This window comes from Rattus rattus, chromosome 5 (assembly GCF_011064425.1).
Source record: "Rattus rattus isolate New Zealand chromosome 5, Rrattus_CSIRO_v1, whole genome shotgun sequence".
Taxonomy (NCBI): domain Eukaryota; kingdom Metazoa; phylum Chordata; class Mammalia; order Rodentia; family Muridae; genus Rattus; species Rattus rattus.
Genome location: NC_046158.1, coordinates 80,578,956 through 80,593,474, shown reverse-complemented (window position 1 = coordinate 80,593,474; position 14,519 = coordinate 80,578,956). Strand labels below are relative to the sequence as shown.

The 14,519-nt window shown below is 45.1% G+C and overlaps 1 protein-coding gene across 2 annotated transcripts in view; it reads right to left on the bottom strand.

Annotated features, from left to right (window-relative positions):
• Positions 1–14,519, bottom strand: part of Slc1a2 (solute carrier family 1 member 2) — a 119,003-nt gene that overhangs the window by 25,861 nt on the left and 78,623 nt on the right. For both annotated transcript variants that reach the window (XM_032903795.1, XM_032903794.1), the window contains exons 5-6: positions 11,718–11,883; positions 7,183–7,309 (exon numbers count right to left, since the gene is read on the bottom strand). In XM_032903795.1, coding sequence (XP_032759686.1) covers positions 7,183–7,309; positions 11,718–11,883 — 293 coding nt within the window. The remainder of the gene's footprint in view (positions 1–7,182; positions 7,310–11,717; positions 11,884–14,519) is intronic.

Here is a 14,519-nt window from a genome sequence, read left to right as displayed (position 1 = left end):
AAACACCGAGTTAAAGGCCGAGGGACACAGACTGTGTTTCTGGAGTCCCCTTTGACGTCGTCCTTGTTCTTTAACTCCTTCCTAGAATTTGGGAAATAACTGAGACTTGTAAATGTCCATTGTTTTTAATCCTGGAAGTTGGGGGGTGTTTAAAATGATGGGGGATCAGGGAAAGGGCAGGGAAGGAGTAAGAGAGAGGTGGCTGCCAACACTGAAGTGTCTGTGCCAGGGAGAACATTTAGAGAGATGTGGTTTTGTGACTTTTGAGCCGGAGTCTTTCTCCTGCTATAACAGCAAGAACACTGGCTCCCGTTCATGGTATTTGAGGCACTCAGAGCCTCACTTAGTCTTGCCGCAGCCCTTCAAGATGAACATCAGTGTTATTACTCAGTAATTAAGGAAACCATCATTTGGAAAAGTTCAGTCACTAGCCCAAGCCCACAGAGCCGGAAGGAGAGCTGTGGCACTTTGCGAAAGCCCACAAGACTGGAGTTTTCCTTACCAAGCCAAACTTCCTCCCTTAAGCACGGTGTCGTGGTTCCTTATAGGCAAACAACTGCCATACACCAGTTTATCCAATATTGGCATTTGTACGCTCTCCTTATCTTATGGAGGGACACGGAAACTGTTCTGTTCCCACGTGTGGGAAAACTCTCTTGTCTCAACTTTATCTTTTGCTTGTCTGGGGTCATTCTTTATTATAATTATATCACCACCACCACCACCACCACCACCACCACCACCACCACCACCACCACCACCACCACCACCACCACCACCACCACCACCACCACCACCACCACCACCACCACCACCACCACCACCACCATCACCAGCACCACCACCAGCAGCCACCAGGTGGTACCACCAATTTGTTCCACACCACCATGGTGTCTGGCACCAATAAGATACCACCATCCAGGACCACCACCAAACCACCAACCATTATAGACACACCACCACCAGAATAACCACCACCACCAAATAAAACCCCCACCACCACATGGCTTCCAACAGGGGGTGGGGTCAGGCATGAAAGGTTCCACCTGGCAGACCCTAAGATATTTGTTTCTCAAAACTCATTAACTTATAGACACATTTTGAGAATAACTAAGGAGGAAATAAAACCCCCAGACATGGCTTCCAACAGGGGGTGGGGGGTCAGGAAAGAAAGGACCACCTTTCTCTCTTTGTTTCTCTTACTCCTTCCTTACCTTCCTTCCTCCCCCTCCCTTCTTCCTTCTTCCTCCCCTTCCTCCCTCCCCCTTGCTTTTCTCCCTCCTTTCCCTCTCTCCCTTCCTCCCTCTCTCCTTCCTTTTGGCTATCAGGCCTGGCCCAAGTCCTTTCCTAAGTTAAACAAAGGCTCCAGAGAACAGATGCAAGTCCTTAAATGCAGAAAGGACAGACCTTTTCCAGCCTTTCCCTGGCTACAGGACCTCATTCGGTGACATATTCTCATTTTTCAGATGTGTGCATCAAGGTTGAAAGAGGCTGAGTCCAACGTCACCAGGCAGCGGTGGGGATCAAGCTTTCGCATGTGCACCCGTGATACTACTGAATCCCTCTCCCACCCTTCTCAGCTCAAATCCTTACTCTTCACAGGGCTTCAGGACACTTTCTGTTTGCACATACCTGGGCCTCAAGTCCTCTCCTAGTCCATGCCTTTTTATCCAAGCCTGGGTTAATGAGACTTTCTACCACCTCTCACTGGCTACCCAATGGCAGATGGTTTTGTGAGCAAACTGTTCAGAAAGAAAGGACAGCAACAGAGCAGAGCACCAGTGTGGCTCTGCTCTTTGCTGTGGAGCTTCCAGTCTGACTCTCACTTGTCTCTTCCCTGGGGGACAAGCTGCCATGTTTGAGAACTGTTTTCTAGACATTAATAAGACTGTGAAAGCGAGTCTTCTGTCACGACACCAATCCCTCCTCTTGCCATTTGATATTCTTCAGGTGTACCCATAGTCACAACATTTCATAAATCAGCCACAGAGTCCCAGGAGCCAGCACTTTGTCACTGAGACTGTAAAATAACTGAAGGAAATGCACCTTCCTATACAGCCCAGAAGGATTCATCTTCACAAACCAAGAGGTCAATTCCTCCCCAAACACCAATCAGCCTTCCAGGCTGCCACAGAAACAGTTATGAGCTATTTAGGATGCTATTCAATTTTCTTTCATTTTCCCTCCTCCTCTCCCCAGGTCTGGTAATTTGTAGAATGAACAAAACACATTTTCAAGGCTCTTTGCCAAGGAAGATCAGCTATAAAGTCCCCTGGGGGATCACGTCTGAGCCAGAGCCAGATGGACTAGACCAAGACAAGGGCTTAGCTTAGGAGCATCCAGTATGCAGGGTACGGGCAGTGGGGGTGGGTACCAGCTCCCACTGTAGATGGCATTAGTCCAGGCCTAAGAGCTAGGGAATATGGAAAGCAAGAGCCCTTGCTACTCCTAGCACTCAAACATCTAAAATAAAATTAAATAATAATGTACTGTCCACCCCAATAGGATGAGTGTGAATGGGACACAACTTCGACTTGGGGCCATTACTTTCCTACACCTGACTTGAACTGTATTCTTGGGTTTCTGTATCAAGGAATGAGCTCATTGGAGATGAGACACCATGGAAAAGAGTGACAGAGATGCCCAAAGTCAAAGCTACCACTCAAAACTTCTGAGATGAAACAAACAGGACCACAGATAAGCAGACATAGAGGCTTAAGGCTCCACCCAAGAGTCCTAAAGCCACATGACATCTGGCAATTATTGGGTCTATTTCTGATTCAGAAAGACACAGTTATTGGGACAGAAGTAGGGAATGTCTTCATGTTACCCCGAGGTGGGCGGTATTCTTAGCTCCAGTTCCTGTTTACAAGGCCACTATTCACGTATAGGCCATGTGTCATGGATTCCAGCTTCTGCCCTCTGTGACTCTTGGCCTTTGCAGGGCTGCTCTCCACTTCACAAGCACACCTTCACTCACAGCAGTTAAGCTATCCAGAACCCAGTCAAAGTCTGTGCACCCATAACCAGTGGTTCCACAACACCCTGAACTGCCTGATATCAAGGTGCGTGCCCTGGGCTCCCACTAAAAGCTGGTACTGGGACGTCTATGTCTTAATGTGTTCCCCCAGATAATTCTGATCTGAGAGTTGATACTTCATGAACAAAATTCTCATTTCCAAGTGATAAAAAGCAGATATTCCTTGGTTGACCTTTGGAAACCATTCCCCTCAGCTGTCATTTATGTCAGACCAATGAGGTCCTAACTCACTAACTTGGGGCTTTCTGGCTTGGTGCAGATGATTAGACGGATGTGTGGAGTGGAGCGAGGCCAAGGCACTGGCTCAGTGCCACCCTGTAGTCACGCTGGTCTGGTCTCAAGTGTTTCTAGAGACACTGTCACTGTCCAGGCTCTAGAAACGCAATTGTTATTGTAGCTATTGTTGAGAATTACAACAGATAGGAAAGTGACAACACACAGCTTCCAGTTCTGCTGTCCCCCAGGGGAGTCCTATCACAATTCAATGAAATCTAACCCCTCAGGGGTTCAGCCCTGGAGGCTCTGACCACCTCCCCCTCCCCCTCCCCCACCCCGCCTCTCCAGCGCCACTCCTTCCACCATTTTTAACCTCTCTCACTGCTCCAGATCCTTGTTGTGACCCTCAATAGCCTTTCACTTCCTGCTTCTTTTCCTCGGAGGACTGCTCTCAGCTTTCCACCTTTTTGTCAGGTCATTACCACACCTCGTCCCCACACAGCCCCTCGTGGTCACTCCGGTCTGCTTCCCTCACTCTCTACCCCACAGCCCGTATTACTAACTGAATTCATGTTTGGTTCTTTTCGTCTGTCTTCTCTTCCCTCCTTTCACTAGACTGTGAGAGCCATGAGGGCAGAAATCCTGTGTAGCTATTCGTCATGGTCAGTTTAGAAGGGATTATTATTTACTGAGTGAAAGAGCAAATGGGTGGAGGAAAAAAATTCTTTGCTTTACCAAACTTCAGTTAGACCCCTCCTCCTGTAGGCTCTGTTGCCTCCTTTCTTTCGGCTCGGCAAGAATCCCCACCCTCACTGTGTGGCTCTTCATCTCTGATCAGCTTTCCTCAGTTTCCCATCCCCAGGTGGTACTGGCCTCCCTGCCCCGGCTTCAACAAGAATCCTGCTAGGGTGTTAGCAGGATCCTCTGACTCTGGATGTGCCCCCACTCCATTGGTTATACATTCCCATCTTCCCAGGACCTCTGGGTCTGAGCCTGGCCCCTTTGCATCACTGTAACACGTTGCTATGGCCACTATACACTTTGTGGCAGCCCTGCAGAAAACCTTCCTTCCTTGCTTTAACAAGCATCATTGAATGCTCTTTTCTTAAACAGTATGGATGGTGGAGGGGCAATAGTCAAGAGTAGAAACAAAGGAAGGGCAGAAACTTCCTTTTCTGATAGAGGAAGACTATGGGAACTTTTGCTTTCTATTTAAGCTTTTCCGAGTTTGAAAAAAGACAGTTTTAAGGAATTTTCAAAAAAAAAAATGAGGATATGAAACTTACAACAAAACCATGGGGTTTTCAGACTCCTTAAAGAGCCACTGTGCAGAGATGCTGGGGGTCTAGATGGTATTGATGGTCATAACACGGGCTCATTGACAGAAATGCTGTGGTCCTTCCGGACACAGAACAGTTTTAGTGACTGGGTTCCCACTTCTCCTAATTCTCTGAGCAACTTCACGCGACATGGGTTTTACAGTTATTTTCTTTCTAATCAGAATACTGGGGTTTAAATGTGTCGAATGTGCTTAAGGTCACATAGCTTGTAACCAGATGTTCCTAGATTTCCCCTACTTCAAACTTAGGAAGAAACTGAGTTAGAGACTGGACAAGGTAGGTTTGTAGCACTGGGTAACTTAACCTTTGTGCTTGGTGTTATTTCCTGGGAAATGGGCTGCTGAAAGCATTCAGTTTGTCAGGTTTTATTGGAATGAATAAATGTGAACATGGAAAGTTACCAGATCAAGACTCAGCATACTGAAAAAAAATTCGTTAAGTCTTTATTATGATTTAATGATAATGATTTCTTTAACGGATGAGCTAGTTCAATAATATGATAATTGAAGTTGAACATGTGGCAAGATGAAATCTTTCTGATTTGCATTTTAATGATCATAATTTTTAATCCAGACATGGAGGTACACACCAGTGCTCAGAGGGACGATCAAATCTAGGTCATTCTTGGCTACGCTTGCTCCGGCTGCGTGAGAATCTATCTCAAAACAGATTTTAAAACGTGAAACTAATAATACAGATTGCCTTATCCTCACAATGCTAGGTTTTGCTATTTTTACTATTCTTACCACTACATAAAGGCTATGATGACTTTAGCCTCTAGGGGTCAGCTAACAGGGCTTATTGAGTTTACCCAAGACTTTTCCATAGGCTTTGAGTTATCAAATGGTGAAGCTGGTGAAGCACCTGAAGAACAATGGGAATGGGCCTCTTGTCTTAAAAGCCCCACCTGCCTTCCTGGATGAGGTAGTAGAAATCTATAAAGAATTCTTCTATAGTCCTGACTCACAGCCCTCTTTACCCACCCTGCCTAGGGAGGCACAAGGTGCTATAAACCTTTAGGGATGAATGTTTCACCAGACAGGGACATCCTCATCCAGACCCTCCATTTCAATGGCTCATTAGCTTTCCTAGAAGAACTTGGCTTCCTCCCAGGAGTCTGTAGAAATGGCACAGATGTGAAGGAAGAAGGGAAGACCGCGAAGACTGTATCACTCAAGCCATCTGCATCAGTAGCAGCAAGAGGAAGTGCATATTTACTGCAGGGACAATGTGTGGGCTGCTGGAGACTCTAGGCAACATGGACACGAAGTACTGTTCAAGCAAGAGGCTGATGCTGCATTACATGTCATGGTCTGTCTACCCGGCCCTCAGAAGACTCAGGTGGACCCGAAGGACATGGCTGAAGTCTTCACACACAAAAGAAACATTCAAACATTAGCATTGCCTGAGGAACTTAAAATCCAGCACCATAATGGCAGGGAACCCAGTATTTTTACCAACATCCCTTTCTCCCTTTGTATTTTAAAAGTTCAATGAGCTCATGCCAGGACTAATATTTTGGTTATCTTATTGCGCTGAAACCTCAAAGCCCTCAGTCAGCCTCTCGTTCCTAAAGTTTTAATGAGAATCAACCGCAAAGGCATCACAACATGTGGTTCTGTGGGGATGATATGAACTTCTTTTAATGTTTGTGTTATAGAATGTTACTATCCTGTTGGTTTTCTTTTTCTTCATTTTGTTTTCTTGGCTGTTTTGATGAACTGAATTATGCCCCTCCCCTTATTTAAATGTTTAAATTCTACTACCGAATGTGTAGCAGTGGGGGCTTTGGGGGCGATTGGGTAGCACCCTGATGAATGGGACTGGTGTCTACTAAGTTTGAATGGTTTTGTCCGGTCAGATTCCTCTGTGGTGAGTCATAGCCTCAGTACAGTGGTTTGGGAGATGGGCCACTTGGCTGTGAGCCCTCCTCCATGTGATTAGTGTCTCAATAGGAGAGCCGTTTTTTTCTATCCACCACATGGGAGCACACAGAAGGGAGTCATCTACAAGGACCAGCCCCTCACCTGATATTAAATCTGCTAATGACTTCCCAGCCTCTCGACCTCTGGTTAAAAAAAAAAAAATCCCTTGTTTATAATTTTACCCAGCCTGCAGTGTGTTGTTACAGCAGTAGACACAGACCACAACAGTACTCTAGAAAAGAGACCCAGGAGGCGCGTTCCCTCTCTCTCACCACTCTGAATTATGTCTCTTACAACTCAGATGAATGTGTTAGATGTTGATTATACACCTTGATTTCAGACTTCCAGTCTTCTGAACTGAAAGAAATATCTGGGCCATGCAAGTCATTGAGCATACGGAACTTTGTTACCACAGCTAGGGCCGGGTTGGGAGTATGAGACAGTAAGACCCATTGTCAAGCCAAAGGACACACAGAAGTAGGTGACAAGTCCGATATGTGTGGAAGGAAAGGGAAGCAAGAAGAGGGAAGTGAGAAGAATTTTTCACTCCCCTTTTCCATATCTTTTTGGTCTGTACCCACTCTTCATACTTGGGAGGGACCCCAAGGCTTTATCCGGGACCATGGCACCATTACAGTGAAGTCAGAATGAATAGACTTACCACATGATCATGATCACTAACTTCATGACAATCTCGTTCAGAATGTTGAAGAACTCCACCATCAGCTTGGCCTGCTCACCCATCTTCCCCATGGCAATGCCGAAAGCAATAAAGAATCCAATCAGACCTATGGGCAATAACATTACTCAGAAGGACAAATGACAAAGTATTTGCTCTGTTTCCCCTCAGAGAACATATGTGTGATGTATGTACAGGGCTAATTCTGCCTGTCAGTCACCCTTGGATAAATTAGGAATTAAAAGGAAAAAAAGCATAACATTTCACACTGAATGCCCCGCCCCTGCCATCCCATAATTATTGCTTCTCTTGACATTTTTCACTTGAGCAAGCTAAACTCTAAGTAGTTGAGGTGTGAGTTCCTCGAAGAAAATGAATTCATTTTCATTCCCAAATGAAAGGTAATGTCTTCGCTTCCTCCTCACTTTAGCAAATCATGTGTGCACAGCTCCCATTACCACATAGATTAACAGGAAGGAGCTGTCGAACTTGGGGATTATCATGCAAACTTTGGAGCCACTGTGGGAACAGCAGAGACAACTAGTCCATAAGGTCCTTGCTGGAGAAACGTCTAGACCATTTAGGTGTTGTTCAGAGGTACACTTCACCCGGGGAATTCCCTGCAGCTACACTGCAAAGAAGAAAGAAGAATGATGGAACTGGAACTAAGAAGAAGTCCAAACTAGCTAGGAAGCTCCAGTTAACCCCCCTTTTAAGCGTCAACTTGTGATGCTCCCTCTTATTAATCCTTTTCAGGATTATAAAGCCAGAATGTAAAGTTCATTGTTGGATTTTGCCAATACCTACCTACCCATCTTCTCTCTTTTCTAAATATCATAGTTCAACTACACATCAGCCTCCAGTGTCAATACTAACCCAAGGCAGGAAGGATCTGAGGAGCTCGCTCCCTACCCTCTCAGTGGCAGCTTCATTTGACTACATTCTGAGGCAAATCCTATATCAACCCTTCTCACCTGTGTCTAAGGACCTGGTGATCTGCCCTTGGACTTTAGATCCTCAAAGACCAAGTCTGGTTTCTCTTTCCAGAAGATTCACTCCCAACCTCAATACCTCATCTTAATACATCAGGGACTGAGGCACAGTACTTGGCTAACAGTATTCTCCGCACTACCTGGGAACTGTCTAGACTTTCAATTGTAATCACTGTGTGCTCCTGGACCCCCCAGTCTTGATGACCTACCTTTGACTACATTCATGGAGTATAAGTCGTGGTTATTCTCCCAGCTACAGAGCAATACTTGTTCATTTGGCTTGTTCTCTGATCCTGAAGAATTGGGCGTCTTTTAATCTCTGTCTTGGTCTTTGTCTGTCTCTGTCTGTCTCTGTGTCTGCCCCTTTCTCTCTCTCTCTCTCTCTCTCTCTCTCTCTCTCTCCCTTCCTGTCTCCCTCTCCCTTCTCCCTCCCCTCCCTCCCCCTTCCTCTTCCCTCCCTTGGTCTGTTTAGTAGGGCTACTTTCCAGTCTTTCCTTATGCTATGCAATTATGCCTGATTTTTTGGCTTTTATCAGATAAGTTACAGCATTGTGATTTGATTCTCAGACATAAATTCTTTCTCTCTGAACCTCTGACTTTATTTACCCTTTGGTTCTCACTCCCCCAAAGTCACCCTCCTTTTCCACATCAAGCATTCATCAACCTAGTCAACCGCACTTGGTGGGATCCCATCCCTCTTAAGTGAAAATAATACAACCCTTGTATTCAGATTGCTAACCAATTTTACGGTAACATGGAATATCTGGTCTCGGCTCTTCCTCCATCCCTCTCTCAGGCCATGGAGGGCAGTTTGTTGGGTGACATAGAATCTATTTGTGAGGATTCAGCCTGAGAAGCCCAAGTATTACTTAGTTAATGCTATTTGATAATGTACAATGTCTTAGGGTCCCAGAGATTAGAATGAAGACTCCCCTCAGAAACATCAGACACTGAAGTATCTATGAATATATATATATATATATATATACACACACATATATATATATGTATATGAATGAATGAAACCAAAAGGTAAATAAAGTCAGAGGTTCAGAGAGAAGGAACTTATGTCTAAGAAAATCAAATCATAATTATATATATGTGTATATATATATATATATATATATATATATAGAGAGAGAGAGAGAGAGAGAGAGAGGGGAGAGAGAGAGAGAGAGAGAGAGAGAGAGAGAGAGAGAGCACTTGGCACCAATTTAAGCAATTGGAGTTAAGGTGGAGATGAAGAATCTGTTTGGGGGTTCATCTGTTTGACTGTTTTTTGAGAGCAGTCTTGATGTATAGCTCTAATCAGTCCTTGAGTGATCATCCTGTCTCAGCTTTCTGAGTGCTGGAATAATAGGTGTGCTGTACCACAAACTAGCTCTCCAGGTTACTTAGGAGAAAAACATGTCCTTGGAGAAGTGGAAGGCTGAGCCACGATTGTATTTTCCTGTATTGCAAGGCTCAGTCCTCGGGGCTTTCCAAAAACCAAAGACCAGAAATACAGAAAAATAAAACAAAAAACAAAGCCACTGACGCTGCCCTGCCAAGGCCATGAAAAGAACCTTATTTCACTGTGATTGGCAAATGGGAAGTTTCTCAACAAGCTAACTTCCCTTGGCTTCACAGTGCCTTGCTGTGCACTTGGATGGAATGCCGGATTCAGCCTGCCATTTCCCTGGGTAAACATTGCCTAATTGAAACTGCTCACTGGAACAGGGGTATTTCACTTGAACAAAGACCTCTTAGACTTGGTCGTTGGGGTTGAGCGAGTTGCCAGTATTTTGAAACAACCCGGGCACAGCCAAAGGTCATGTGACTTTCTAGAATCCATTAAGCCTCTGGAAAGACTAGAGTCCTCTGAATTATTCACTCCAGAGTATCAGCGGTTACTTTGTCAAGGAGGGTGGGATCTAAAGTTATGACCCACCAGAAGGGCCCCGGGGAATTGAGAAGGCCCTGAAAGGGTTGTAGATATCTTTGCAGAGGCTTCTGGGTTATCTGAAAAGCCTCCTTCTCAGAGGAACTCTCTCACTTCCTCCTCCTCCCCCACAACTACCTCTGGCCTGTCACTGATTATCAACTGTGTTTACTGATGGCTTGTTGCCTGGCAACCCCCTCAGCTTATCTCCTCCCTCTCTCTCACCCAACCGGCTTTCTTCTGGGCCAAACAAAGAACGTCAAATTCAGCCCTGCAGGCACAGGGCTGCCCTGCTCCTCTGCCTCCTTCTCTTTCTGTCCGTGGAGTTCACAAAACAATCTAACAGTGCTGCCAATCACATCTTGAATTTCAGATAATATGAACCTTTTTATTTTTTAATATTTTTGGTCTAGCCCATGCCCGCAATTAGGACATACTTACACTAAATTATTGTTATCTGTTATAGATCTAAAAATCCAAGTTAATCTGATGACAGTCCAAGGAGTCAAGGGCATCTGATTTCTTAGATGACAAAGGGACAGGACCACTTAGCTCACCATCTTGAAACAGTTCTCACCTGAGTCCTTAGAAGCTTCTTTGCAAGATCTTGCATTTCTCCATATTTTTCCATTTTGCAGGCAAATGACCCATTTTTGACACCATTAAACTGAAGGATGATGGAAATGGGGTGAATGGGCCCACCTTAAAGCCCTGAGATGGCTGGGTGATTAGTAAGTCTAGGCAAATTTGGAGCCGATCCGTGAGGGAAACCTCACCCCCACACTTCACGGAATGTTTCTGGTTGAGCTCCTTGGCTCTTCACCCACTTTAATAATGACCAGAGCTTGTCTGAGCAGAGCTCACGGCATGTGCTAGGGTGCTTTATAGGCATCAACGACTTCATTTCCTTTTTACAACGGTCGGTCTACAAACCCAGGCCAATCCCATCTCCAATATACTGCTGAGGCTCAGAGAAGTAGAAAGACTTGCCCAGGAGCAGACAACCAGTGAGTGTTCCCTAAACCCACATCTGTGCAGCTAAAGAGAACCTATGGATGGAATGGAGAGAGGCATAAAGCTTGAGGAGAGAGGTCATGTGGTACTCTGCGATGCCCCTTTGCTTACTAATCTAATTCTGCTCAATACTAGTAGCTTTGCATTTGTTATAGACTCAAAGCTAGGATGGGGCAACCAGCATGGTGCTTCTGCAAAGAAACGCCTTAAAAAAAAAAAACCTTAATAAGTAAAAGAAAAGGATATCCCAGTTCATTAAATGGCTAGTTAGATAATGTGCCTGACAAATGTCAGCTCCTTCCTCTTTTTCCCTCCCCAATCTCTAGCTGCCCTGTCCCTTTGGGGTCCAGCTGCATCTGTCGCTTTGGGGTCCCCCTCCTGAGATCCTCCTGTCTCTCTTCACGTCTCTGCTTTGTTTCAGTGACTCTCATATTGTTCCCCAGAGAGAACCTTGTGCGCCACCTAGAGGACAGTTAACTGGGTTTTCTGAGAAGAAACCTTGGGAGGCTAAGAACTGAGTGACTGCTGAGAAGAAAGGCTGTCCACTGTCCAGAGTCAAAGGTAAAGACATCAACAACTACTATGCCTACCTAAGACATTCATCCCGTCCTTGAACTCCAGGCCCTTCTTGATAACGATCTTAGTTTCTTCAGGGGCCTCATTCATGGTCTCATTCAACAGGGAGATGACCGCCTTGGTTGTATTGGCCTCCTCGGATGGAGGTGCCACCAGAACTTTCTTTGTCACAGTCTGAATCTAACGGAGCAAGGAGGAAAAAGGAAAAAAAGGTGAGGGTTGGTCTAAAAGGTCAACAACAACCTAGCCAGTCAACCATATAGTTGAAGCTTCCCAAGATGTTAACTACAACAATGAAATGCCAAAACAAGGTTAATAAAGCTGGGAAATATTTTATGTTTATACTCTTAATAGAGTATTAGCTCATTGCATATGCAGTGGGGTGCAACTGTCCTACTAACAAGATTACCCTAAGTACCCTAAGTAGCACGGTTTGTACAGCTAGAGGCTGTGTCCGTTTGTCCTTCCCATGATGATTGGGGGATGGTATTATGAGTATAACTTAGTTGTTCCTCCAAATTGTGAGACCCAGGTAGATGTTGGACAGAGTCATCAGAAGCCTGTCCCAGGCCCTGGGTTCTTCCAAAACCAGATTCTGCTGGGACCCTCTATCTGGACATCAGAGGTGACAGCTACCCAGTAGCCACCTTCCGGGATTGTGTAATTCAAATACAAGGTGGGAAATATACACTTCTTTCAGGCAACTAAGCCAACTCACTCTTGCCTAATAGTCCCGAAGCATCTCCCATGCTATTCCTCGACATCCGTGGAGTGGGTCTAATTTTAAAGGTGTCAGGCATCCTGAATGCAAAAATTCACATTTCAGCCTCAACATTTACCACTCTCGAGGGCATTAAAATAGAAATCATTCAAAATCCTAAAATGTCTGTGCTGGCACACCAGAGGTGACAGATGGCTGAACCTTGAATAGATACAGAAGACGATGCAGGAAGAAGTCAGCTGGCTTTTCAGACATCATAGTTATTGGCACAGCTGACATTTGAACTCAAATGGCACAACCACTGAGTTCTTCCCACCACCTGTACCATATGGTAAGTTATACTGACTTGATCCTTCTGTAGCTGGGTTTAACAGTTAGCAAAGCTCACTGAAATAACAAGATCAGGGAAAAAGAAAGGATGGGCAGGCTTCTCTAGGAGGAAGTAAATGCCTTCCACGTTAGCCTTGTCATACCACTTGTACAGGGTCAGAGGAGACACAAAGTTGGTGACATAAGCAGAGCATGATTCAAGTCCTGAGCAATAGAAACATGACGAGAAACCACCTAGTGACCAGTCTGGAGGTAGCTGCCCGACACTAGGCAACAGAGATGGAGACTTATCCTGAGAGAGGTGAAGAAGGCAAAGCATGGACTAATTTGAAGAGACTTTCATGGACCTTGGTAAAGGATGACAAGCAGGATCCGGTGGGAGGCTGGTTGCTAAGGCTGTCACATCTTTCATGTCCTACAAATAACCCAAGACCCAATTTCTAGTTAGTCTGTGAAGCCAGATTCAACACAAATCATGCTTGACTTAAAAAATCTAGCTTTCCTGTTGAAGGGGTTTCAGCTGAAGCTGAGGAGACAGGTACACTGGCACACTGAACAGGTTTTCTATCCAAGTCTCAGCTGGTATTTCCATGCATGAACACATACATGTTGGGTTTGAACCACTCCATTTGCATTTCTGCTGTGGTACCCAAGTCCAACTTACCAGCATCCCTTGTTAGAAAACTCACAGATGTCTCCTAATTGGCCTACAGGCCTTCCTTCTTACCAGACTACCGCTTTCAGCTACTTGTAGCTTTGTTTATAACAATAGCTGCCACACTGGTTGTTTTTCAGTAGAAAAACAATTATTTCCCTAACTCAAGCTTTCTTAGAATAAGAACCTGAATTTGACCTGAGCCCACTAGTGACTACTTGAGCTGAGTTCTGCCTTCTTGTGTGTTATATAAAGCATTTGGAAGCTTTTCGTCACTCATCGGTCCCTAAAAACAGATGGGAGGCCGTTTTACTTTTAAACATTCAGAGTCTGATTTGAGCAAGCCAACAAAGGCACAGAAGGCTGCCTCTATTGGGAATTATTATCCTTCCTCTTTTTGCCAGTTTCTAACTCTGGTCAGGAATCTCCCTTCACTCAAAACAGGCAATTTTAAAATACTCCCTGCCAGGCCACAGGGATTCAGAAAGGATTCTAGTGATCTAATCCTCTGTGTCTGTTGTGTTACTCTGTAAGAATGGTCTTCTCTGGTCAAGGCCTTAAAGTTAGATAAAGATCTACACTCATTCTCCCTGTCAGGTAAAGGATTGTACACTGCTACTCCTCAAACTGCCCCAACTCAAAGAGCTCTTGTCCCTGGTCATAGCTGGGGAAACAAAACTATGTTGTCATAGGAAGATGTAGGATAGTGGCAAGAATGGAACACATCCTGATGCAGTCTTCTATCCCCTACAGTCCAGACAGTATGCTGTGCCATGGGGCAAAGACCTCCATCAGCCACGGAGCAACCCAAGCGTGAATATGGCTGACACTATAGAAGCTCAACCAACAGCAGCAGAGCAATGGCTCCAAGTGCCGGTCTTGCTTCCCAGGCTGAAATGAAGGTATCTGAACAGATATGACCAGACACAGAAAGAAGATCCAGATCTGTCCTTCCTAGGAGCTCGCATGCCTCCCCTCCTGTTTGCTTTTAGCAAATTTCCTAGAATCCATAGTTCCCAAACACACATTTCAAAATTTTCAAAATGGACTCAGCAGCTACTCGAATCTACCACTCCAAAGCAGGAGACATCATCCTCCAAAGCGAGGCTA